General features: G+C 42.9%; 1 protein-coding gene across 3 annotated transcripts; it reads left to right on the plus strand.

Moving 5' to 3' along the window:
- The first annotated feature begins 2348 nt into the window (after nt 1–2348).
- Nucleotides 2349–26795, plus strand: cpeb4b (cytoplasmic polyadenylation element binding protein 4b). Of its 3 annotated transcripts, XM_053846791.1 has the most exons (11): nt 2349–2733; nt 3493–4724; nt 11424–11514; nt 17190–17240; nt 19493–19516; nt 20262–20432; nt 20561–20650; nt 21185–21303; nt 21376–21490; nt 21717–21898; nt 22726–26795. In XM_053846791.1, exons 2-11 carry the CDS (start codon nt 3540–3542, stop codon nt 22951–22953), a joined length of 2256 nt encoding a protein of 751 aa, XP_053702766.1. In that variant the 5' UTR covers nt 2349–2733; nt 3493–3539; the 3' UTR covers nt 22954–26795. The 3 variants fall into 3 exon arrangements, with proteins under 3 accessions (XP_053702766.1, XP_053702768.1, XP_053702769.1); XM_053846793.1 differs by lacking the exon at nt 19493–19516; XM_053846794.1 differs by lacking the exons at nt 17190–17240; nt 19493–19516.
- The last annotated feature ends 585 nt before the right edge of the window (nt 26796–27380 follow it).

Raw genomic sequence — 27380 nt, forward strand, 5'->3', positions numbered from 1 at the left:
TTTACGGTCCATGTTAATGGCAACTGAATGTCAATAGCCTTAGAAAACATAAACCGATATCTACACTGCATTTTCAATAACAACCTGCTCAGCTGTGTTCTCATTTCTGGGCGCTCACGAACACACACAAGTGTAGTTTTGGGCAAAGGCTTGTCCGACCGGTTATTCAGTTGCACAGACCGTACCGCTATTTCCACCGTGAGGCTACACAAGACTCACTCTGATATTGGAGAATTTGGAATTCCAAACGTGTCTTCAGCTCCTGATCTGATCGCTGAGTGGGTGTGGCCAAAGTCTTGTTGGAAATATGACCAACTTAGAATCTTGGAAATACTTATCCAGCTTGTTTTTAATTAACAAACAAGGTCCACTAGTAGCAGCCAACCTTCAGTTACCTGTGTTTGAACTCAGCATGCAAGGGTATAAATGTTTTGTCATTTTTTAACGCCAACTAAAACATTTACATGTACAAACACATGAGAACTTGGATTTCAAGGTTAAGCACATACATTGCGAACGTCTGCTTTACCTTCTATCAGTTAGATGAGCTAACACGAACATGAGCTGCAGTTTTTGGAGCAAAAAGATGACCTTGGCGATGGTCATACTGTAATATCTGATTTTATTTTTTCAGTAAAAAGCAACTGACTAGCATCACATGCAAGCTAAAGCAGTGCTGCTATCAGACATCTGTAATGTATTTCCAAACAGGATTACGCTAAGCTGGTCGACCCTGCCGATACCTGCTGTCCAGCCTCTTCCATCACTCCGTTAAACATTTAATAATCCAGAACATTTCAGGTCCCCTAATTTATCTCTCTCACGCAGCTGGACAAGAGGTAAGATTTATTAGATAGCCATTTGTGAGAAGGACCGGACGAGCCGCGGACGCCTGCTGAGAGTGACGGAGTCAAAGCTGTTTGATGACCTCCAGGAGATAATGACCAGACCTTACAGAAGGACGGAGAGGTGGACGGAGAGGGAGATAAAGGGATGCGGGAAACGGCGTGGGAGGAGATGAAGGGAAGGGCTCGAGTGGTGAGACATCTGGATGGGCAACGCAGTCTCTTAGCTCGGCTATAAATGGAAGTGGCGTGAGTCTGCTGCACAAAGATGGGATCGCTACGTGATACATCACAAGATATAAAGGTTGAGATTCCTCATGACGACTGAGCTCTGGGTGGATCTGGTGTAAATCCAGCCATGATGTATTGTCCTCGAGCAGGCTCTCCGTCTTCATGTGTTTGGCTTGATGAAATCACCCGTCAGGAGAATAAAGAAACAGCTTGGTCTTTATATAAGATTGGAAAGAGATAAACAGGTCCATTCCAAGGCTCCATTCCCAGCCTCATAGACCCGAATGAGAGAGTTTTTGGGGGCACTTTCTCTGTCAGCTGTGCTCCCAAATAATGGTCAATAAACATAACGCCTCAAACAGTTGTAGGAGCCTGTTCACTGTCTTGGCTCCAAAAATGGGGGGAACGAGTTCAACACTGACCTATTAAAACTTCAGGTTTCGGATACTGGAGGATAGGCGAAAGGACTTTCACTTATCTACTGTCCCACACTGAACGTTTGTGTCACTCAATCCAAGTCCAAGGACTACCGCAGAAGCAGGCCCTGAGAGGTACTGAGGGGTTTTCGGACGCGTCTTCTCATCAGTTACACTGTGCACATGAAATTTGCCTAGTTGTGGTTGGTGTCAATTCACAATTTGCATCTGAGACCATGCAAATGAGAGCTGGTTTCACTGCAGAAGTCAGATCAAATATGAAATGTAAAAACAAACCAGCTTCAGTCGCCTTTCGGGAACTAAAAAAAAACAAACAAACAAAAAAAACGTGTTTAATGTGTCAAGCGGAACAAATCCAAGATCTGTTTGCTGGTTCATTCACACTTATGTGTCACAGAAATGTATATATGTATAAGAAAAAGTGTTTCTTCGCCCATCATACTGACGATATTGATTGGGCTATCTTGGTAAAAGTAAAAAAATATAGCCATGGCAATGTCGTTTGCAATATAGATGAGCGGGACGAACGAAGCGGCTCTTTTTTCTTGCCATCCTTGAGTAAAGGGGGGTTGGGTATCTCCGTTTTCTCACGACCTGATACCGGCTGCGTCGTGAAGAGACAGAACCATGCAGGGAGGAGTTGGAGAGGATCTGTTCTGACCTCAGTGGGCAGTGCTTTCGGTCAGCGTGTGTGTGTTATTGGTGTAACGCTGTTAAATGGCAAAGAAGTCAGGCGGAGGCTGCCGGCTTCTCAGCCAATCGGATGTCGAGGTGTGGCTCTTGGTGGGCGTGGCCACACCGCCAGAAGCGGAAGTGAGTGTCGGCTGATCTCTCGCTGTCATTTGGCCACGGTCGGCTTCAGGAGAGAGATAGAGGGGCTGCCAAAGAAGCACACAGGAATCGGCACGGAAAAATACTGAAACCTGGCGAACAATGAAACCGGTCGAATAAGCTTGACGAGAGATCCGCAGCCCAGTGTATTCGATAGGTTGCCACAGTAACAAAAGGTCCATATTGAAGGCAGAAGAGCTGTGTCATTGAGCAGGCAGGACACGTCAGGAGAAGCCAGAGGAAAAAAAAATAGCTGACCGACTGACTGCACTGAGCCAGTCAGCGATTAAACCACCTCCGAAATCAAACAGTGTGCCTGCCACCTCGCCGAGGACACCACCTCGAGACCCGAGGGAAGGATTTCGACAAAGACATCGCCGAGGTCGAAGGTGATACGACGTTTATTCGCTTCTGTCCAGTCGGTTAGCAGTCGTGCTAATAGCTAGCCTGCTACTGTTAGCTGCGGCGATGAATATCAGCTTCTCTGCTCGCTTATTGAGTTTAGTGTAAACCATTTGTGTGCGCACCGCTTTTCTGTGAAACGCATAGAATTACGTAAATAAATATTTAAAGTGTCGACGAACTGCTTAGAGCTGATTAAAACGTCGACTCTTGACAGCTGTCAAACAAGGTCGACTGTTCTTACTGTCTTATTTTAGGGTCTCACGCTTGAATGTAGGTTGCGATTGTTTCACGGAGGTAATTCTTTATTCATGCGAAGACTGTGCTGTAGATAACAAATTGTGTCAGTCGGTTTGCGTCAAGTAAACGCCTCCAAAAAAAGGAGTGTGTCGAGTCCACTACCATTAGTGGCTGCCTTGAGCTCAGCTGTGGACTTAGAAGCTGGCAACGTCACGGGGTTATAATTAGCTAAAGATGTAATGTTAACTGGTAGGCTGTTTTTTTTCTACAGCCCTGGCAATAAAGCGAGATTGTTCAGTGCAAGAATGAGCTTATTCATGACCAAGTTGTGTGATTATCATATGTCTTAAAATCCTCTAGGGCAATGAAACTGCAGTTGTGGAAAAACGACCTTTTTTTATGTCAACAAAAAATGCCCATCACCTTGTGCTTCCTTAATCCCGTGATCTCTACTACTATTAAGTGCAATTAAACACGGCGCATGCCTGTTTGCTTTCCTCTTCTAGGGCCAAACCATCACGGGATAGCATTTGTGTGTGTGGGGAGAAAACAAATGGGGGATTACGGGTTCGGAGTCGTGGTTCAAAACAACACTGGCAACAAGTCTGCATTCCCGGTCCGAATCCACCCGCATCTGCAGCCCCCACACCACCATCAAAATGTGTCGCAGAGCCCTGCTGCTTTCATAAACAGCACCACAGCCGCAGGGAATGGCACCACGGGAGGCTCTCCCTGGCTCTTCCCAGCCTCTGCCACCCACAACAGTGTGCAGGACGAGATCCTGGGGGGCACCGACAAGCCCAAAGCACAGCAGCAACAAGAAATGCAAGAAACACCAGAGAAGCAGCTGTCCCCTGGGAGTCACCAAGAGGGTGGGACTGGTGGTGGAATAATTTCAGAACTGGAAAAAGCCCGGTCAGAAGAAGGTAAGACAGACAGTAGCGCATCTGAAGGCAGCAATGGAAAGGAGAAGCAGCTGCGCCTGGAGTCACCTGTCCTTAGTGCTTTTGATTATCAAGAGACCTCCGGCTTAGGAGGCAATGGTCCCGTTCAGTCCGGTACAACCTCATCATCGCTCACTGGCTTTAACAACTGGTCAGCTGCACTCCCTCCAGCCCCGTCAACTATTATCAACGAGGACGTCAGCTTCTTCAACCCAGCCTCGGCCAACAACGGGCCGTTGCTGTTCCAGAACTTCTCCCACCATGTCAGCCCTGGATTTGGTGGGAACTTCTCCCCTCAGATTGGACCAGCGGCAGCCTTGTCCCAACACCACCCTGCACCACCTCCTCACCCCCACTTCCAACACCCCCACAACCAACACCAGCAGCATCGCCGCTCCCCAGCCTCCCCACACCCGCCTCCGCCCTTTCCGCACAGGAATCCGGCCTTCAGCCAGTTGCCGCATTTATCCAACAGCCTGAACAAGCCCCCATCCCCTTGGGGTCCCGCCAGCTACCAGAGTCCCTCTCCTTCCCCTGGCTCCTCCACTTCGTGGAGTCCCGGTGGTGGCTATGGCAGTGGTGGCGGTGGCTGGGGAAGTTCTCAGGGCAGAGATTACCGCAGAGGGATGAATGGTGGGATGACACCCATCAACTCTATCTCCCCATTGAAGAAGACCTTTCCTAATAACCACGTCACGTCGCAGAAGTACCCTAGAAACAGCCCTGCAGGCTTCAACCCCAAGTCGTGGATGGATGATGGAGTTGGCCGCAGTGATAACATTTTTCCTTTCCAGGTTAGTCGACACTCACCGTGCACCACACGACCGTGATTAAATATATTTGCCTTTTTTAGCCACAGCCTTGTGCCGGCACATTCATTAAACACAAACACGTCATTTATGATGCTTGTTCATTATCTTGCTGTAGATTCAGTTCAGCTGCTATTTTTAGATAAGTGTTTGGGGGCAGACACATTTACATGATGCATTTGTGGCCGCGTTATGTTGGGAACGAGTTGCAGGGGCAATGGACTGCCATTGCTGTGACTCTCGGATGATGACCAATGTGTCTCTGTCAACGCGGCATTGTGTGCCACGTACATGTGTTGGGGGGGATGCGCAGAAGAAAAGGAGGGCAAGCAGATGGAAATAGGAAAGCAGTCTTGGAAATGAATTGGCGATTATGATCTTAGAAATGCAGACTAAAATATGACTGAGGTATGATACACCCATGAACAAAGATGGCTCATTATCCGAGATCTCTCCTTGATTTTAGAAACAAAGCACACTCCAGTGATCTTTGAAATGGCTGAAGCACGCCTTTCCCATTCACGGATGAAGCTTTCTATCTCCCACATGCGCATGACTCTATTAATTACCTCATGTGCTATTATGCTTATAAATGGTTTTTCCAAATGCCATCATATTCTCTGCGATAATGTTTGCCAGGCCTGAACACAATGACATGAGTTATTGTGTAATTATATGTGGAAAATGTGGACAGGATTAATGAAAGGGTGCATGGAGATATTTCCATTTTATTGATCCAGCTGGTGATTGATTATGTGCCTCTTTGCACAGAGGTGGGGGGCAGAAGGATGGCGACTGCTCGAGACCCAGTCAGCCTTGGTGCCCTGAAAGGTTCTTGGATTTGGGATGGGATCCTTTTGGATGACATCGCTACTTAAATCCAACCCAGATTAAATCGACACATTAAATTTATTGTTCATGTAATTGCCTTCTTTGTCACCGCCATAGCAACCAACTCACCCTAGGGAGCACTTGTTCCACTTCTCACATACGTCCATTTTACCTCAAAAAATATAGGTCAAATATTTTGAGACAGTGTTTGATGGGAACCTGAGGCAATGGTGTTAATTACATCTTAATTCCCTCTTAGAGTGTGTAATTGCTGACTCACCGATAGACTCGCGAGTGCCGAGGTGACATGTCTTAACATGTTTCCTACTGAAATGCATTAAGACAGTTTTGCTAGCACTAGCTTTTAATGCAGTCAGATTTCTAACATACCAGCTGAACTTTTTGTTTTTCTTGAAATACAAAGGTTTAGCTTCGGTAACGGTCAACCGTTTGACTTGGCTATATTATTAATACTGGTCGACTTTTTATCATCATTATTATTTGTGTGTCTTGTTCTATTGGCAAACATTTTTTTTGGAGTAGGACAAGATTTAAGTGCGATAGAACCAAAAGGCCGTTGTTGGGGAATTGGTATGACTATTATTTATCTCATGATTATATTCAGTTGCCACATTTTTGTGTGTGTTTATTGCATCAAGCTACCTTGTATCCAACAGTACTTCCTGTTCTCATGTACATCGTTTCTTTTTTTTTTTTTTTTTTTACAAAAGTGATCTGCATATTCAGAGTGTAAACCTGGTCCATAGTCTGAGTGAATCACATCTGTTTTGTAACGGGATCTCTTTCACATTCAGTCAATATTTGAGTCCAACTGACTTCCCCCGTAGCTTTGCTGATCCCTCTAGTGAGAACCTACATCCCACTAAGTCATCTATGTATTAGCACAAGAGTCTGTATGGCTAGTTGAAGGTCATTGCGGAGACCCCCTGCAAGATTGTGTTTAACGGATATCTCAACACCAGTTAAAATGACACCATAGGAGGTTCAACCCAGGTAAAATGGTTGGGTTTAAACACCAGCAGAGAAGGCAACATTCAACCAGATTAGATTTGAACACTTGACTTGACCAAACATAAGTGCACATTTTCAGACCCTGCCTTTAGTTCTAGGTATAACTTTGCCCCTCATTTAAGTGGTTTGACTGGAGTTAATTCAATTTATTTACCAATTAGAAGTAAAGTAACAGTAGTACTGTGAGGGCCACCATATGTCCGTCAAATGTGCAGTTAGTGACAGTCCAAATTCCATGTTGATAGATGTAGATTGGATAAAGAGAGATGCTTGAGACTAAACAAATGAACCCTGAATGAAAAGTAACTCCTTGCAAACATGTAACTTGCAACTGCCAGACTTAAGAAATAAATTGGAAAATGTGTCATTTGGTGTGAGAGTACGGATCACATGACGGTCACTCGCTCTGGAATCCACTATTGAATAATTTCACAGGCAACCAGTGTCGGGTTTATCTCACTTAGCTTCTTCTTTGTGCTCAAGTCTGCGAACTTTCATGGTTTTCACTTCCACTGCTCAATTCTGCTTTTATTTGACATGAACGACTGTGCCAGCTGGGCCTTTTGCTTTTCATTTTTCATTTAATCCCAATTTAAATGAGTTCGTTTGGCTTCTTCAAACATTGAATTTGGGGATTTTAAGGTCTTAAACTACACATTTTTGACACGTTCTCAAGTGCGGAGAAGATTACCATTCATTTCTTGTTTCACTTCTCTTGCCAGCGTGTCATCCCGAATTAAAAAGGCAGACATGGCTCTTGTCAGCAAGCTTTTCTTATTTTGATCCCAGGTAGTGCTTTATGATTTTCTTTAAGAAGTGGCCAATAGAAGGCAGTGGCATTTCAATAATTCCTCATTTAGCGCCTTAACATGTTCCACCTGAGGAGAGTGCCCATCAAGGGCTTTGTCTGAGGATGACGGAACATTCTGTTTTTAGCCTTCACCCTAATACTTTGTACTCTCTACACTCGTGATTTTGTTGTGGTTTTCAATCTGGTGTGATTGCTTTCATCCCCATGTTCTTGCCAACGTTGGAAGTACTGTAAGTGCCATGATGTAGTTGAACCTGAGGAAAGAGGAGACAAGGTGTTGCCCCTGTAACCACTGGTTACTATGCAGTTGTTTCTGTCCACATGTCAAATGATGCCCCTAACATTGTCTCTAGTCATGTGTGTGATGTTCTGGCAGTTCATCGTGTAACATAGATGTCATCTCCTCTTGCTCAAGCTCCATGCTAAAACAACTATGACACACAGACAAAGAGCTATGTGTCTGGGAAACTCAGCCAATCATGTGACTTCAGACAAATTTGGATCGTCTTGGAATCACCTGCCACTGTGTTGCCTTTTGTTTGTTTGAATTAGGCTGACTCATAATGGTGGTAAGAAGTCAACCAAATAGCTCAATCCATTTTAAACAAAGTAAGCCTGACTCAATGGTAGCAACATGATGATTTTAGGTGAACTGTGTCACTAGCGGCATAAACAGGGTATGTGAGGGCTATATGCGATCTGAGCAAGATAGGGCAAATATGGGGCAAGACTTGGATTTCCTTGTTCCTCTTATAGTACCTGGAAATGGCCAAAATGGCCAATATTTGGTCTTACAAGAAAAAATAGAACAACACCTTCCAATTTTGAGAGAAGCCGGCACAAGTTCATAGAGCTAGTTAAAATACATCATTGATGCCTCAAGGTGTTCTCAGTATCTCAGACTGGGAGCCCCAGAAGTCGGATCAAGGATACTCTTGGGAGATTTATATTTCTTGGTTGTCACGAGAACAGTTCTCTAATTCACTAGAAACCAATACGTTTGTGGGCATGAATATGTCCCCAATTTTCTTGCTTTGCCCTGTCTCTATGCCAAACAGATCTTACTGCACCCAAATTGAACACAACCAGAAAGTTGGTTCTGTGTCTGTTCCTGAGACATATTAGCAAACTGGGCCCTAGGTTTGTTGACATTGTCTTTGCCACCGCTGTTAATAGACTGAGTTGCTTAGAAATTGTATGTACGGCTTCATTTCGCCTTTCTCTTACCCTTGAACTACTACTAAACATTTGTGCTTGTGCGCACACTCATGTATTCACAAGCCCTCCACAGACTCTGGTCTGTAACAAAGTAGCAAGACAAAGACGAGTCAAATGTTGGGTGTCATATTCTATTTATAAACGCCCATCACATACAAAAAGTCAATTCAGTGTAATCCCTAAGTAATCCCCCGGCAAAAGGAGGGTTTGGATTCTTCCAAATGCTCAGCTTGGCTTCCATTACATCCCAAACTAACTACTTAGTCATCGCCTGGTAATAGGATGTTTTTGAGAGCAAGGGGTATTCGGTGCCATGGAGGGCCCTTTGAAACACTTTTGCTGTGCCGAAACATCAAAAGCTCAACCTGTTTCCTTTTCCTGCTCTGCTTTCTTCTTGTTCTACTTCCCTCTCTCCATCATGCTCCTTCTTTTATCTGGCATTTTCTCTTTGCTTTCCACTTCCTCTCTTTCCTGGATGTCGGCAATGTGATTAGAAATTCAATAACAAGAAACAATATTCCACGTTGACATCAAAACGCACTCAGATCTCAGTTTTGATTGCCTCTAAAATCCTCAGGAACTGCAGCAAGTCTGTCCTTTACCACAATGATCTTTTCTTCTGTCGCACCCTTGTTACATTTTTCATTAAATGGCAGGTGACATGGAAGATTAATGTTTGAATGAATCACCTCTGGTACACAGTTTAATCATTTCTCTGCATCTTATAACTCATGGAGGTTACCTTCTCCCTCAAGACTTGACAGTACAAGTCTCTCTTTGTGCTTGTGATGTGTCGTTCCCAACATGCACATCAGTTTTAAGTCTGTCAGAAATGCTGCCTGAAAGGTAGCAGCAAAACAATGAAACGCTTAGTAAGTTTCGTTTTTTCCCATGAAATTGCCTGAAGTGCAGTTCCAAGGGAATAGGGTGGTTCTTCCTCTCCTCAGAAAAGGGTGTGTCGCCTTTACAGAAAATCAAATCAAATCACTCATCCTCTCTACTCCCTCAGAGGCGCTGATGTGTTGGGACTGGGAACCTCAAAATTCCAAGGCGCAATGCAAATCCATCTGTGGTTGTGGATCAACAGGTCTTGTGGAGGGGCTGCTGCAGTGTGACCAACACCTGGGAGAAGGTGTGGGGGTTGTGCTTAATCCCTCTCGCAGCAAACCAATGACCATGGCCTTTTGCAGATGATGTCCTATTTCATTCGCCATTTCCATTATACTAAGTTTGGACATTGAGGCTACCATATTGCGAGGCAGCACTGAACAGCTTGGGTGGGGCATGGAAAAAAAAGGACCCCTTTGAAAGCAGAAAGCTTGAATCTACCAGGCTCATGGTAGGCTGTCATTTACCATGGGAGATTCGCCTTGTGTTTTTACTCTGGGCCAGGAATGTGTTGGAATCCCCGATTAGCCCCTCAACCTGACCTAATCCTGTCACTGACAAGCGATTGTTTATTTAATCGAACAATTGATCAGTGGACTGATCCCCCCCTTAGATGTCTAACAACTCTATGGACCTTCACTTGTGCTAATAGAATGACTGGGCAATCTGCGCTACATGTAAGATAGCGAGGAAGAAAGTCTGGCTCTTCTCCCAGTGTTGATGTTTATTTAGCGGTAGCAAGTGAGCTCCAATCTCTGTTTTCACTTCTTTCAAGTCCATGTGGGAAATTTAGACCACATTTTTGTGACAGCTGGTGAGTTTGGCTCTCAAGGAGACATCCAACGACACTGTTTTGGCTGATGGAACAGAAAATGTATTTATTGAATTTAGGTGTTGCCCCACAACCGTTGAGCGTCGTCTTCTCAGTGAACCCATTGACTTCTCACCCCTGTGGAGTTCGTGCAGCCCCCCGTTCATCTCAAGTGGGCTTATCAGCAGATACCAGTCAGTTCAGATGTGACTGGAAATGAAAGTCTCTTTTTTGAGGTTTTTCTTTGCTGCAGGCAGGTATTCACAGTTTTGTCATTGTCAAACAGAAGTACTGAAAGATGAATATGCGATATCGAGTTTCAAATCCAATGCTTGTCGTGGTTTTCTACTGACTGTTTGCTTTAAATAACGCGAGCGTGACCAAGCAAAAGCCTCGTAGTTAATGTGTTATTCATAAACCCGCCGGTGGCGCAGCACCTTGTGTTTGCTTGAGATTAATGCAGTCGCACATCCATAACAAGCAATAGTTTTTTTTTTTTTTTTTTTAGTGATTGACTGTCAGAGTGGAACGTCACGCTGCAATCTCTGGAGCGCTTGAAAAAAAATATGCAAACATGGATGCCCAAATGCTGTTTACATTCATTCAAAACATTAGCCTTGCTCTGACCCGAAACAAAACTATAATCATTTTATGAGATTGTATTGAAATTGTTTGGATGTGTTTCAGTCATAGTGAAGGAAAATAAGTCACTTCAAAACTAGATTGTGAACTAGCTAGTCATATGTTGTATGTAGATGTATGCATGTAGAAATTTCAACACAGCACAGAATGACTTGTTCTCGAGTGCTCCTGCTCCTCATGTGACCCATGAAAGCCCATTTTGTCTCTGGCTGATTTTGACTTTGACAGAGATCCCACCGTTGCAATGTAACATGTTTTTTTTAACACTGCGATGTGAGATCACACCTCTGCACCAGCTTCCTTTTAATTTAAACCCAAGAAAAGTTTCCTTCGCTGATCTCACCTGCTGCCCTGGGGTTTGATGTTGCTGTCCAATATTCAGTGTGTGTTGGTTTCATTCTCCTCTATGGCAAATCGACCATATTTGACTTATTTTCCCCTCCTGCTGCAGGATCGCACCCGCTCATTCGACAGCTTCAACATGAACACTCTGGAGAGCTCCCTGATCGACATCATGAGGGCAGAGCAGGACAACTTGAAAGGTGAGATTTACGGACATGGGTCAGAAAGTTGCACACTGGCGCTGCAAAAGGCATTGCTGTCGTTTCTGTCAGTACTTTGGGTGATGATTAATAGAAATCCAAGTATCTCAATATGAGGGTCTCTCACACTGCCCAACCATTTTATTACAATTATTAATTATTTCTCATTAAAATATAAGGTTGTAGAATAACAATTCTTTGTTAGACATAATAAAAAAAACAACCTTGTGTTTTAAAAGTCGATGGAAATGAATCATTTTTTGAGGAAGCATCTTAAAAGTAGCAAATTGAATATTAAGATTTTATTTTTTTAATTGTGTCAATGAGTAGCCTTGAAAGTAAGCGTCAGTGTGAAAAGAAAACAAAAGATAAAATCAAATAAATCAAATAAAGCTGAATAAAGTATTAAATGATATGACAGAGTATTTATTTATATTAATGTGAATTAAATTTCCTCAACAAATCAGTTTAGTGGTTGATAATGAAAATAGAAAAAAAACAAAACAAAACAATGTAGCGGTATGACTCAGTTGCACAAATCTGAGCTGCTTTTCCTTTCACTAGAGGAGCAGATGTTTCTCAGTTTGCCTCTTGCTAATCAAACCCGTGCATCAATTTGCGGCACATGATTTATATGATGATTTATTGATTTATGTTGCTAACCTGGACAACCTTTCCGGAACATCAGTATTAATGTCGATAGAGATGCTGGCTTTGGACTAACAGTTATCGGTCTTGTCAGGCTGAATCTTGTTAACTACAGTGGTCAATTGCTGACACAGAATTGTGATGTCGAACGCAGCCAACACTCCCGTGTTTATCGCTTTACAGCGCGGCCGACGATTTTTGTTGGCTCAGTGTCCTTTTGTGACCGGCCAGAACTCTAATCAGGAATTGTTATTGGTCAGGACGGGTCTTTCACAGTGCTTTGATTACTCTCATTGTTAACTGAAAGGATGGCTTGTGTGGATTCAAGTGGCGCACCGCAAGTTATCAGAAGATATCGGCTGATTGTCGAGTCACAGACTAACTAGTGAATTAGTGCCCTGTCATTGTTATGCCACGGTCCGACCTGAGCAGGAAGTTGGTGTTCACAGCGGTAAAAAAGCCATTAAAATCACACAGGTCTTGAATATGGCTGTGAATATTAACCCTCGGGAACTCTCTCGGTCATTTTGTTTTCTGTTTTCAAGCCATTTGCTAAATAAATGTAGCAGATATTTGATGGAAGATATTCAATTTCATTCTTTTTCATTCGCCATACTGGTCATTAAATTACTCAAATTATGTTGCTACAGAAAAAGACCCCTAAAAAACTCTCTGTATTTATATATTTCTATATTTGTATCTTATAATTCCATTATAATTATATATTTCTTTACTGTAGTGGGTTTTAGAATATTTAGAATTGACAATGATGCTAAACATCAGAAGTAAAAAAATCATGATGGGTTGTTTCAACTCCAATCCCCCAAAATATGTTTAGAATTTTAAATATTAAGGTTCTCTTGTTAAAAATTTTGGAAAAAAACAGTGATAGATTCAACTTTTTCCGAACTTTTGGTAGTTGATATATTTTTGTCCTTCAAAACTTTATTTAAAAGAGATGTTAGTGGTCAAAGTCGTCACCAATTCTTTGTGTTGAAGAGAAAGCGTTGGATTACTTTTGAAAGCCGGCATCTTCCATTACTCATCCTTATCATCGTGGTTTCTTTAAATAAGTATCCAGCTGTGATCTGATCTTCAACAGAAATTCAGTTTCATCCGAGAACTGGCAGTGAAAGAAGCAAGATTTCTTGTGAGTGGAAAACAAGAACTTGCAGAAGGAGACGTGGAAGTGTAAATACCAGCAGATTTAATAGTGCGATTATCTTAACTGCAGCTCCAATAAACGCTCTCCTGCTGCTGTGTTTATGAGTGACGAGTGTTTCTTTAACCTTGTGATAATCCTCGGCTGTGGTGGCTGCTTCAGGACTTCAGCGAGGGTTTGTCTGTCCGGAGAGATCTTGTCACTCTGAGAACTTTGACCTCCGGCGCCTTTTTTCTGCGCATTTGTTCTGAGCTCAGAATTGTTCATGAATAACTGCGCTCTTCTCTGCCTTAACGCGATGTGGCGCAACACATCCTGTTCAATTCCCTTTTTCTCTTGCAGCTGTGGGTGTGGAAAACATTTCTTTCTTTTAGATATTGATTTAATTTAATGAGTCACACACCATACATTTGTCACGACCGATATTGTTTCTGAAGTTACATAAAGTCCATTGTAGACTACAGTTTTAATGAAAGCAGCCATAAGCTTCACATGACGCTGTTTTCATTATCATATTAACTGCAGATATCATAGTTATTCATATACAATTTTCAGGCCGTGGAAATGTTGAGGAATATTTCTTCATGTAATGAAGTATGAAATATTGTAATGGAACCTAGATTCATTTGTCAAAGATTTTGTCAATGTTTTATGAAGTCCTGGAATTAATCCGGTGAAATCTGTCTGGCACATTTCAAAGATGTAAGTTCAGCTTCTCCAAAGTCAGTTTCTCTCTTTTCAAAAATAGCAACATGAGCCTAGCATGTCACCACACTGTCCCCCTCCCAAGTCCCGATAAAAACAGCCTGCTTATTGGCCCAGGGTCACAGTGACCTCTCCGATTGTTCTAGCCTTCCTACTCTCTCTGTTGACCATCATTCTCCGAAATGTATGTGTGTTTTGGGTCAGTACTGCAGGGGTGATTTTGTAAGTGAAATTATGAAGCATTTACTCTGCAGAGCTGACTTGTTGTGACACCGAATCTGATTTGAATCTGAGCTGCGATCATAACAGTCCTACTGTTGCTATTAGCGCTGCTGTTGCTGCTTCATTTGAGCAGTACCATGAGAAACAATTTAGGATATGCCCTGAAGAATTTGCATTAAAAAAAAACTCCAGGCCCACAAGGACACATTTTACCCAAAAGAATTTGAAACCAGGTTTGTGACCCATTTTCTCGGAATCATAAAAAAAATACAGACGCTTTTCTACGTCACAAGTACCTCCAAACTGGAATTGAACTGATTCAGTTCTGGCTCATACTGCTAAACATAATTCACCTGTGGATCCATACCCCAGATTTGCTGCAGGCACTCTCGCTTTTTGCTGGCTGTGAGGTCCTCAAATGTCTGTTGGTTTTCTGTTGTCAGAATTTGCTCATTAAAAAGCCATTAAAAACATAAATATTGTGCTGCTAGACTGTGTGAATTAAACGCTAGTCAGTAAGAATGTGTTTTCCTACAGTCCACTTTGGCAAATGTGGAGCAGATAAACATCAAATGTATCACTTCAAGAGGGCGCTCTGAACAAAGTGCAAGCGGAGAGGCCAGCGAAATGATCAAATGTGTACAATAGAAGTGGCTTTGAATCACTTCCATTATTGTTGGCCAGAGAAAGGCTCCCTCTGTTCTGGCCACGACGCACACACGCGTGCATCGCACAAATAAATGCCAGGAATGCATGAATGTATCTCAGCTCTTTAGTTGCTGTATGTCGCATTCAAATTAAGGTCGTATAAGGGGCACACTTATAATCTTCAATCACCTATGTGAGCCTAGTGCGCTGTTTTAAACCCTTCTTGATCAGGATCACTGCCTGACTCAACCTTCACTATTATCTGATTGTCTTCAGATCTTCTTATTTTGGTGGCCATCTTAATGAGAAAACCCAAATTAAAAGAAAAAGATTTCAATTTGGGGTGTCAGCTCTGGTGTGGGTTCAGTCTGATTCTGTTGAGTTTCATGTGGAAGCCGGTTCAAACTCTAATCAGAGTCAAATGTATGTAAATCATGGTGATGCATCTCCTGCAGCTGTGGGTGTTGTGTCCTGGTTTCTGTGGCTTCTGTTTCGTGCCGCGCCGTGGCTCAATAGGCGCGGCACACAGGGGGGAGGGGCCAACATGGCTGCCATGTGACCGAGGCGTTAGAGGGCACCAATCTCAGGCGGGTCCTTCCCCGTAAAACAATGGCTGCATTATTTCAGCCATTTCATCTCATTATGCCGCAGCAGTGTGCTGGCCTTGCCTCACTTTGAACCTTGTTTGGCATCACAGAATCCAATTCTATACATATATATGTGTGTGTGTGGGGGGAGGCACGTGACTGTGGTGAGCACCGCAAATGGCTCAATGTAAAATGCATGATGAGGTTGAGAAAGGAAAGAGGTACAGATAGTGAAATAGAGGTCAGTCTGCGAGTATCTGATGGGTCTGGTTTAATAGTAGCACTTCTGAAAGTACCCACCAGCACTAAATCATGAAACTAGATGTCTACACCATCAGTTTAACACATTTGTTCTGTCTGTTTTTCTTGAAAATGTGAGAAAAGTGAGCCAATTTATTTCACTAAAAGCCTGATCTCTGCCCTGCAACTAGCCATTGCACCATGACTAGTGACTTCTCGAAGCACCCAGAGGGTGCAGGGTTTCCTCTGAAACGTGCTTGTTCTGGCAGCATGAGTCCCATGGAATCCAAGCCCCCCTTCACAAAAGCAGCTCTCTGTAGATGCAGCTCACTTTGATTCACCCTTCAGAATGCACAGGACGTGAAACATTTAAAAGACCCAAGACACAAACTGAAACATAAACCGCTCAACATATGCAGGCATCTCTCAAATCAAAGCCTTATTTGGGGAAATGTAGCTCATTGTGCACCAAGCAGTATGATCAGCACCTTTTCATTTTGTGCACCCTGCTGATGCAGCAGTTATCAGTGCTAATGTTAACCCAGTTTCGACGTAAATAAAAAATGCTTCTATGTGGGTTTTGAAACTTTTCCTAATCAGGCCACAGCTGGAGTGAGACATGGAGTGAGACATCTGGAGCTTCAACGTGTTCTGCTGCAGCCTGGCACTTGCTTGGGATTCGAGTTAGTGAGTTAGTGGGTGGCAGTGTTCATTTCAAATTTGTCTTATTGGAATTAAAAGCTGAATTACAAAAACAAAGGATCGATTTGTTTTTGGCAAGTGGAACTGATTATTGCTGGAACATAAGGTCTTATGTTCTTGATCCCAGAGGTCGGACATGACTGATCTCTCGGTATGGATTGGGCTTTGTTCCCTTTTCCTATTATGGTGTCTAATTCGGTGGCATGTGTCTTGTAAACAGGTACAGACAATAGCAGTGCCAACATCTTGATTCCTACCTTGACCTGACTATGTGAAACAACCTGCTTCTTAGCTTTCCTGATGCGGCGAATCGTAGCATTATTTTGTCAGAAAGCCACGCAATGTCCCACTGACTTAATGGCGCCCATCAAAAATGGAGCCTTCAATAGGACCCCATTAAGTGCCAGCTTAGCAGAGCTGGATAGATCGCATCACTCACTGGCTTGGTATTGTCATGGTGTGGCCTCACTATTCCCTCAGGTGAGGTTGTCTAGATGCACAAGAAGCTGTTTCCCCCGACCTTATCTCTGATGTGCTGCGGTCCTGTTGTTGCTGTGCTCAGAATCCACCATAGAACCCATCCAACACAGTCAGGTGCCTTAAGGATCTCATGCAAAAATCTTAATATTCATAGTAATGGTCAACACATGTGCTAACACAGAAACTCGCTTAAGTTTCCATTAGAAAACATTTGACAATCGGTGTAACCACGAGCTCTGCTTGGTGTCTTAAACGGTCTTATTCTGTGTCTCCCTGTGCAGGTCGACTTGGGTTCCCCCATCCAGGCGGGGACAACCCTCTTCCCCTCAATGGTATGTATGAAAAAGCCTAGTGTTGAAGTCTAGAAAAGCTCCCCTTTATTCAGTCCCATCCGTGTGGTGATCATAAACTAGTTCAGATGGCGACTGAATAGATTTTTCGGGGACTCATTTTGTTGGTTTGTTAAGCAGTATTCTATTCTTGGAAGTATAATATTAGACTAAGACGTGATATGGTTGTTGTAGTGCACAGAGATTAAGTAGGACAGCGGCAGGAGGGAAAGTGTCTTCTCAACACACTGAGATCTCGATCAATATGTGACACTGCTAATGATGTGAAACTCTGACGTTCTAGCCTGTTCTCTTAGGCTTTTTACTGCGGCTGTAATGAGTGACAGTTATTCATCTTGTGTCATGACATTTATAAAGAGGCAGATCTTTGACTTTTTGAATGCGGAGTGTCGGGATGCTTCCCCTGATTTCCTCAGGCCAAGGTTCCGCTCCGCTGTGTTTGTGAAGCAAGGTGGCGTTTTAGAGGCAGCATCAGCGTTTGTGACGTGGAGTTTGCCGGCGCTGCACTTTCTCTGACACTCCTCTTTTACGACAGCATGTTGTAGATTTGGCTCTCTGGTCGTGGATCAGGGTGTTTTAGAGGGGAAAAAAAAAAAAAGCAGTGCTAGTGATTCCTGACGAGATTGCTGGGGCATGTGTGTTGGTCACATGGGCAGGAGCTGTCATCAGGCCATGAGACAGATGGTGCCAGTGGATAGACAGGATTCAAAGGTTGCACACCATCCCTCCCTCTCCCTCTCTCGCATTCTTCATCCCTATCTCTCGCTTTTTATCAGCTTGCTCCTCCATTTCATCGCAATCTCTGTTTCTCCCTCAGCTGCAGCTTTTTAAAATGTGCTGTGCTCCTTTTCAACCTGCTGCTTTGCTGCTCGCTCCTCTTCTCCAGCACCCTTCACCCTTCTTCACCTACCCCCAGTGTTGGTGTCCATCTGGACTGGAGTGTCCACTGTGATCCCTCTGGTATTGAAACTGCTTCTTGACCCAGCGTGATCCGTCAGTGATCCTTTGCCTTGGCTCTTAACATGGATTCATTTATGCCCCATGTCACGAATAATACAGTTGAGCCAGACGCTTCCACACATCTTGACAGTGGCCAACTTCTTCTTTTTTACTGAATATACCTCAGCATTGCATTACTGCTTGGTTGCCACCCACAGAAATAAACCGTCTGCGGTGCTACAATGAGCAACATCCATTGACGTCATGGAGTCCAGATCATCACCAACATGTCCTTCTTTTTCTTCATTTTATTTTATGCTTATCTCTTTATTCTCTATTTATCATCTTATTTTTCTTAGTGTCCTTCATATTTTTCTAGTTCTTTTGGTCTCCTTTTTTCATCCTTTTTTTCCTCTTCTGTTTTTCCCAACCTTCCGTCATCTTCCTATTTATTAAAACCTGTTTTTCTTTTTATGCTCTATCACTGTAACCTTTTCATAGACTTTTTTTCCATGAAGATTTTGAGACTTGACTTGGAGGCACAACAAATTAATCTCAACTCCTGCACATTAAATACTTGGTCTTCGGCAGCGAACATATCCAATAGGTCACACGATGAAGGAAGAGAAACACACAGCTCATATTGCTTTTCATGTCACAGGAGGAACTCTGCTTGTTATTTTCTTGAACCGCTGTCTTTGATATGTCAAGTGTTTGACAATATCCGGCCTCACATTTTTGTTTGTAGAGTGAGAGATGAATCTTTCAGTTTGATTGTATTTTCTGCCGACATATATATCATAGCTAGCTAGATCATATCATAAGCCATGTTAAGGTGTGACCCATGATCCACCTGTGAGGTATTCAGAATATTCTCAGTGGTGTGTGGAGGTATGCTTGATCCTCTGAACCATCTTCACGAGTCCTTCGCTACATGTCGAAACCTCCACATTGTGATGCCCATCATATCATGACCACTCAGATGGAAACCTTCCCGAGGCCCACTTCACTTCAGGGGTCTTCTAAGTTCATGTTTTGTGAGCTCACCACTGAGAACCTGCTGGACCAATCAGGAGGCTGTGTTTCTAGCCTTCCACAAGCTTTAAAGCTGCACTGCTTTAGCCAACTCTAAGGGAGAAGAAAATCTCAACGAGCAAACGTGGAGCCCCAACTAGTCACGAGTACCGTCCTCTTCTTTATACATCTCTACTGGTTATTGACCGGAGTGCCGTGCCTCTATTGTCCAGACACTGTCTCCTGTACTTACACCTGTTTGTATTCTTGTTCACATGCAGCCAGGAATTATAGCAGGAGACGAGGTAACCGATAATCGCAACTCACCTTTAATCATTTGCTGCTCCGCTGCCAGCGTCTGTGTATTTTCATTGTCGTGAGTGAGTTTTGGTGTGGTGCCATGTTTGCATGAGTCGTGTGCGAGTGCTTCCATGGAGATTTTTCACTTTTGCAGAGACTTTTTTGAGTATTAAGTTCAGTTCGTGACTCAAACGACACACTTGTCACGTATACACACACGTACATAGGCGTGTGGATACACAACCTCACACACACACACACACACACACACACACACACACACACACACACACACACACACACACACACACACACACACACACACACACACACACACACACACACACACACAGACTCTGCCAGGGCTTACTCGCTCACACAAATCTTTACAAAGCAGCTCAGGGAGGGTTGTTTGTGAGCAGGAACGGGCCAGAGACGGCTTAACCTGGACGCACATACACACTCTTCAACACAAACACTTTTTCTTTTTCACTCGCTGGTCTGCCTTAATAAGATTAATAAGAGAGAATTTCAGATTTCATATCTTAAAGGTTTAATTTGCATGTGTCATTCCATTCTTTTCTTCTGAGTTTGTTGTTCAGAATCAAACCCTCAGAAACGAGAGTGTAATGTTTCACAAGCTCTGTAATGATTCTTTAAAACAGCTGACGATTTGTCTGTGGATCTTCTGGAATTGTCTATTTTTCTGCACCAACAATCAACAGTTTTCCTCCGCTCCTGTCCTCGCAGGTCATTCATCTCTCTTCCCCATGGAGGACGGTTTCCCTGACGACGAGCGTGGCGATCAGGGTCTCGCAGGTCTGGGCTCCCCGCATTGCTTCCCACACCAGAACGGAGAGCGCGTCGAACGCTACTCACGCAAGGTCTTTGTGGGCGGCTTGCCCCCGGATATAGACGAAGGTACTGAAACGGCACGAGCGCCGGCCTTTCCTCCAAGCCAGCGCCCGAAAATTGATGTGATTCACGGTCATGTGGGCGGGATAGGACAGCGGTCATTACTGAGCTCTAATGAAACCGTCTCTTCTCAGACGAGATCACGGCCAGTTTCAGGCGTTTCGGACACCTGTTCGTCGACTGGCCTCACAAAGCTGAGAGCAAATCTTATTTCCCACCCAAAGGTTTGTGACTCGATATCTTCCTCAAATATCTCTTTCTGAGCAATAGTACTTCAAATATTGATGTCATTTTTGTTGGGTTCACATTAGGGCAGATTCATTTAAATAAATGAAAGTAGTAAATAAACTGATCCAAGTAACAGTTAGTTGTGAAAGAAGTATTCAATTTTCAGTGCTCCAATTCCAGGTGCACCATACTGTATGCACTATTTGCACGTTTACTACATTGCCAGAACAAAAAACAATAAATGCCTTAGCTAAATTAAATACATGAATATTTTTGAAAACTGAATATGCACAGAAATGATCCTTGGATACGGTGTAATGAAAATGATCAATAATAAACACCACTTTAATGCCTGAGATATAGAATTGGAGAAGTACGTGCACTGGTGCAAAATATAGAAGTAAATATAGAGCAGAAAACCTCTCTTTAAATGTTCTTTCCTTCACTTGAAAGCTGCTGACTTAACACCGTCATGTTTCCTCATTCTCTGTCAACATTCGTGTAACGCTGCTGGTGTGGTTGTTGCGCAGGCTACGCCTTCCTGCTGTTCCAGGACGAGAGCTCCGTGCAGGCTCTGATCGATGCCTGCATCGAGGAGGACAGCAAGCTTTACCTCTGCGTGTCCAGCCCCACCATCAAGGACAAACCGGTTGGTGAAGCATGCAATGCAGCTTCAGTGTTTGCTCTGGCACCTCGTCACCTGCCACTGTTTGCCTTACAGGTGCAGATCCGCCCGTGGAATCTGAACGACAGCGACTTCGTGATGGATGGATCCCAACCTCTGGACCCGAGGAAAACCATCTTCGTCGGAGGAGTCCCGCGCCCTCTCCGTGCAGGTTGGACTCACGCTCATGTTTCACATTCCTGCTTGGACGTTAATATTTGCTGAGTCATTTTTTAAAATGAGTTTCCGTCGAATAGACTGGCTCAGCCTTCTCTTATTACTGTAATGCACCTCGCCGACCTTTAGCCAGGCTGCTTTATCAGCCCTGTGTTTAAGCTGGTTCTATCTGCACGGGTGCGCGTCACATCTGAACTCATGCGTCATCCTCGGCTCCACAGTGGAGCTGGCCATGATCATGGACCGCCTGTACGGTGGCGTTTGCTACGCCGGCATCGACACAGACCCGGAGCTCAAGTACCCCAAAGGAGCAGGGCGGGTCGCCTTCTCTAATCAGCAGAGCTACATAGCTGCTATCAGCGCTCGCTTCGTGCAGCTGCAGCATGGAGAGATCGATAAACGGGTGAGTTGAACGCACCAGAATAACAATTTGTCAACATGGCATTTTAAAGAAAACACTTATTTGGAGATGGTTTTAACTAGATCTAGAGCAAAGCTCAGGCCCGGGTTAGGGTCTGAGTAAAACTACGAATATTTATGCTTGAACATAAAATATAACTCATGTATTTTTCCCCTTTTTAAGTGCCTATTTTAAATTGTATCATTGTAAAATCGCTCATTTTTTCACCTTTTCTTGTCCCTTAAATAAATAGATATGGAAAAAATACTATGCAATAAAGTGCCTTTGTATTTTCATTACCTATAACTTATGTGACCAAGATCCGTATCACTTAAAGGGATCTTCCAAATACTACGATTTATACTGCAAATCGTTAAAGAACATAAAAATACATAATCAAATAATACACAATTGCAGTTGATTTACCGTCACAGCCATTTTCAAATATATATTGATCGTCAAGTCCTTTAAACATACAAGGATTAAAATGTGCATTTAAAAAATATGGTGTGGAAGATTTCACAGAAAGAAATAATTCTAGACATAAGTATTTTCTCTCTGCAGCACAAAATCAGCTTTCATGGATGGTGCACTCATGTGCTGTCAGGGAATTTGTTCTTGTCTTTTATTTTTGTTTTTTTTCACTTCAAGTAGCGTTTTCAATTAAAAACCTGGCAGCTGAGACACTCGATACTGAAATTCCCGACAGTCCAAAAAAGCCCCTAAACACTTCATCACGTCTCTTTTCTTCACAAATTTTTGCTCTGAAGCGATGCAAGTCCCAGAAGAGACTCCTGCGAAGCATCCTAAACTCCGTCTCCTGCCCGCAGGTGGAAGTGAAGCCATACGTGCTGGACGATCAGCTATGCGACGAGTGTCAGGGGACCCGCTGCGGCGGCAAGTTCGCGCCCTTCTTCTGCGCCAACGTGACCTGCCTGCAGTACTACTGCGAATACTGCTGGGCCGCCATCCACTCCCGTGCCGGGCGAGAGTTCCACAAGCCGCTGGTCAAGGAGGGAGGGGACCGGCCACGTCACATCTCCTTCCGCTGGAACTGAGTGGCGGCGCGGCAGCACCAGCGGCAGCCAGAGGGCGAGGTAGAGCAGGAGTCGCAGATCATCGTACAGAAAAAAGAGAAGAAGAATGCACTTTTTTGTTGCTGGTTCCTTTTCGCTCTAATTTCAACAAACCCTTTTCTTAATTTAATATATTTCTATATTTTGAAGATTTAATAAGATTTTGGATTTGGAAGTCCAGTAAGGAAAAAATATATGTAACATAATTTTATTTATGCATTTTTTTAAAAGAATATTTTTATTAGTTTTCAAAGACTATATATAGGAAAGATTGAGGTGTTCTGGTACTCTGCTATCCGATTGGCACGTTTTTCATTTCGATAGAAAAGTCCCCCAAACTGACGGCTCCTTGCACTGACGCTGTAGCCGAGCCGTCGACGGAGTCCTTCTGCCCGCGCGCACGCGAGAGAGAGGAGAGCCGCACCGCGACCAAAGCGGTGACTCGTGCGAGGGCCAGAACACACCGCTTCTTTATGATTTCACTCGACAATAGCAACACAAATTTAGGCGACACACATTTGGATCTCATGCAAGAACTAATACCTCAACCTCAGCTGCTAACGTGCCGAACAGAAAGACGAGAGGCGACTGTCGCCCTCCCTCAGAAGTCGAACTGAAGGGAAGTGATGAAACGGGCCGATGTTACTGGCACAGTTTTGTACTCGCTTGCTTCATCACCTCCTCGCTTTTGTAATCGTCATGTGAGTCCTTCAGTGTTTTAGGGGAATGTATTGCATGGAGAGGTCCCATGGTGGGGGCGCCGGGGGGGTGGAGGAGCAACGTCCCTGACTTATCTCACCTTAGCTCGGTCTGTGTCTCTCGATCTCGTGCAGGTTTGTCAGTCAGTCTGCTCTCCTTGGGTCGAAGAGCGAGGCCCACAGCTACTGGTTTGATCTTTGAGTTTTTAACCGCTGATTCCCGCTCCTGAAGAGACACCGTGGGCTCCTCACTCTGCCGCACTCAGCCGGCTGGATGTGTGGCTGCGAGAGGCCTGGCTCTTGGCCCCCTGACTCTCACGCGTTCACCCCATGAGTCCTGCAGGGGCAGTGTTTCCCCCGTTTTAAAGGAGATTAGCTTCATCATATTTTTTTCAGTTTGTCGTTGCTTTTGAACCCCACAGCGACTGTAGACCTCTTTAAATACAGAGCAGGTTGAAGTCTGTAGCTTGAATCCCTTTATTAGAGAACAAAAACACCAGACGGGGAACAGCCAGAGCTCAAATCGAGGGCGAAGACATGATCCTGAGCTTCCTTTCTCAAGACAAAATGGCTGGAAAGTCACGATAGCGATCACATATTCAAGTGATGCGACATCTAATGTCTAATGTTTTTGGTGGTGAAGTCTGCGCTATCAGAACAATAATTGGATGTTTTGAAATGGAACCAGCTCAGATATTCATCAGCCATTGTGTCTTGAGTTGGAACTCTTGGTTTGAACCATTGCCAAGTGTCCGGATCTTTGACCAAAACCCCTCCGCTCTGTCATGTTAGCGCAGTCCCCCCCCCCTGAGTCTCGTACGACCTCCTCGCCCGACACTTAGCTGGAGAAGCGCCCGTCGGTCTGGGGAACCAAAGATGGGTCACGGCGTTCAGTCCTTCCTACCTTCTCACATGGTCGAGCTCAAGCCCAGACGGACTCCAGCAAACCAAAGATTGGCCTTCCACACAATTCGGCGGCGACAACGCAACAAACCGTTTCAACACAAAGTGCACATTCACTCGTTCGAGCGAAACTCGTCAGGGAGTCGGTACAGAAACTTGATTATTATTCTCACTAGTGAAATCCTCATATCGGAGTGTGTGTTCGTGTGTGTGCGCCTGCGCGCGCGTGAGTGTGTGTGTCCTCGCACCGGTTTTGCACCCTGGACAGTCCTTTTGTGGTGTTGGGTGAGCATTTTAGAAGTTGAAACACTTTGTGAAGAATTTGCTGTAAAATGAGAAAAAAAAAATTATTTTATACATGGCCTGCTGATTTTTTGGTAAAAGTGTTTTCTAGCTAAATTATTTTGTCATGCACATATAAACATTTATTATGCACTACTTTTTCTAATTTTTCTTTTTTTCCAACAGTCATTTTAGGCACATTTTTCACAAATGGGAAAACTCCTTTTTGCAATACCTCAATTTTTCACATTGTGAAAGGTAGCTTTTGTACTTTTGTTACTGAGAGATCTGCATATATGGAATTGTTCATTTTGGAAATTTGGAAAAACATTATTTTCAATTATGCTTTTTATACATTTCAGTGCTGAGGAATCTTTAGCGACTTGAGATCTGCGGAGGAGAGACCAACGCTCTCGTGGTCCTTTTGAATTATCATTTTCTCTCTCTCGGTGTTTCCAGTCCATCTGGTCGATATTAGCATGGCAAGAAGAAAAAAAATTACAAATTAATGTCGATGTCTCGAAAACGAAATTCTGTCCAGCGACGACTCCTTATTAAGAATGCAAAAATTAACGCTGAATCTCACTCGAATGGATGTTTGGTGTTTAGGTATTTTAATATATCGCGGAAAACTATATAGATATATAAATATAAATATATATATATATATATTCTTGAACTTGCCAACTAGCACCTATTGTAATCCTTAGCATGCATGACAAAAAAATGAATTAGCTATTGAAATTAATCGTTGTGGTGTGCACCAAATGTTTGATCAGCCATCCAGTTGTTAAGGACACCCTCACCCCTCCTCACCCCCCCACATGTGTTGATCTCCTGGCTTCCCCATTTGCAGACCTCAGCAGGATGACAGAGATAAGATCTGACAGTGCAGCATCTTTCTAGAACACTGTTTAAAAGAAAAAAGAAATAAAAAAAACTTGAAGTTGCCCCCGCTCTTTCTCTGGGGTGGGAGGGGGGCGGGGCTTCTACTCGACCTATCTGGAGGAAGGGGAGCTTAAAGACTTGAATGTGGTAAATGTTGCAAGTTAACTTCAAGTTGTTATGTGCAATACTTCTTTTGAACCTTTTTTTTTCCAGATATATAAAAAAAGACTCTTTGCAATGTAATTCTTTAATGCCATTTTTAATTGCAGACATTTAATTAAAGAAAATGTTAATATGTTTTTCACAGTCATTTTCTACTGTTATTGTAATCCTTTTCATGCTGGTGTTTGTACGAGAAGAAAAGAAATCAAACTATTTGTACTAATATAAATAATTGAAGTTATTTTTAAAGCATTCAAAGGTTTTTGTGCTCATTTTGCTTATTATTATTTTTTGTTTCTTTGAAGCTACTGTGATTGATTGCATTGTAATTACTAGGTCAACAATGTACTTAGCTGTTTATTGGTATATTTTCAATTGGAATGTAAAATTGATTTTTATAATTTTGATCAGATTTTTTTGTTATATTTTTGAGGTGAAGCTTTTAATATGTTAAAGTGTCTAGTTTTTACTAATTGCTATATTGTGCTCCACAATATATGGTTCACATTTTCTGAAGGAAAATAAATATTTAAATATTTGTCTGTTATAATGTTACTTAATGGCAAGATTTCAATAGTTTTTAACTGTGTATGGGAAGGTTGTTGTATTTATTAATAGCATTTTTTTTTACTTCAGATATCACCTTAATTTTTATTGTCATTTCACTTTATAAGTTCCTATTTTTGTATTTTCCTTTCTAATTAATTTATGTAATACGGATACGTCTGTCCATATTTCTAGGAGTTGGTCTGTAAAAGTGCTAGTGAAACGAAAAAGAAAAATCTAATGTTATTTAATTGTTTGCAGCCAACTATTTATAACAGTATGCATAATTTTTAAATATTTGTAATGTGAAATGTTGAATGAAATAAATCTTAACTGTGATGAAAATATGGCTGGTTTGCTGTTGTGTTCTTCTCACGCGTGTAATAAAATGTCAAAGAATATTCTGATTAAAAAGAGACTAAATTGTGTTGCCTCATTTTTTTTTTTTTTTGCTCCAAAAACACAGGAGGTTAACTAAAGAACGGTGGGAGAGGACCTCACGACCAGCGGCTCATTTTTTTTTTTTTTCTCTCTGCGTTGATTTAAAAAAATAAAATAAAAAAAGTTGTCACTAATAAAAACACGTTTTAAATGTAATACATAATAGTTGAATATTATAGTTGAATATAAAAAGACAACGCTAATGTCATTAAAAAATATGTTTATTTGTTATTTGGTCATTGGTGACCGCAACAGTTATGAGTAAACTACTGCCCAGGGGCCACGTGTGGCCCTCAAGAGGGCAGAGGAAAACTCTAAAATTGATCATGATGCAATGTTTCTGACAGTTTATGCTGACATATTTATCCGTCCGAGCTGTTAATGAACTTCCTGAAGACTGAGAGCTCGTCCCAACAGAGCAGAGGTCATAATTCTTTGTATGATTTCGGCGCAAAGAATGAAATCTCAAACGAATAAAAAAACCCCCAA

This window comes from Synchiropus splendidus, chromosome 17, assembly GCF_027744825.2.
Source record: "Synchiropus splendidus isolate RoL2022-P1 chromosome 17, RoL_Sspl_1.0, whole genome shotgun sequence".
NCBI classification, from domain to species: domain Eukaryota; kingdom Metazoa; phylum Chordata; class Actinopteri; order Syngnathiformes; family Callionymidae; genus Synchiropus; species Synchiropus splendidus.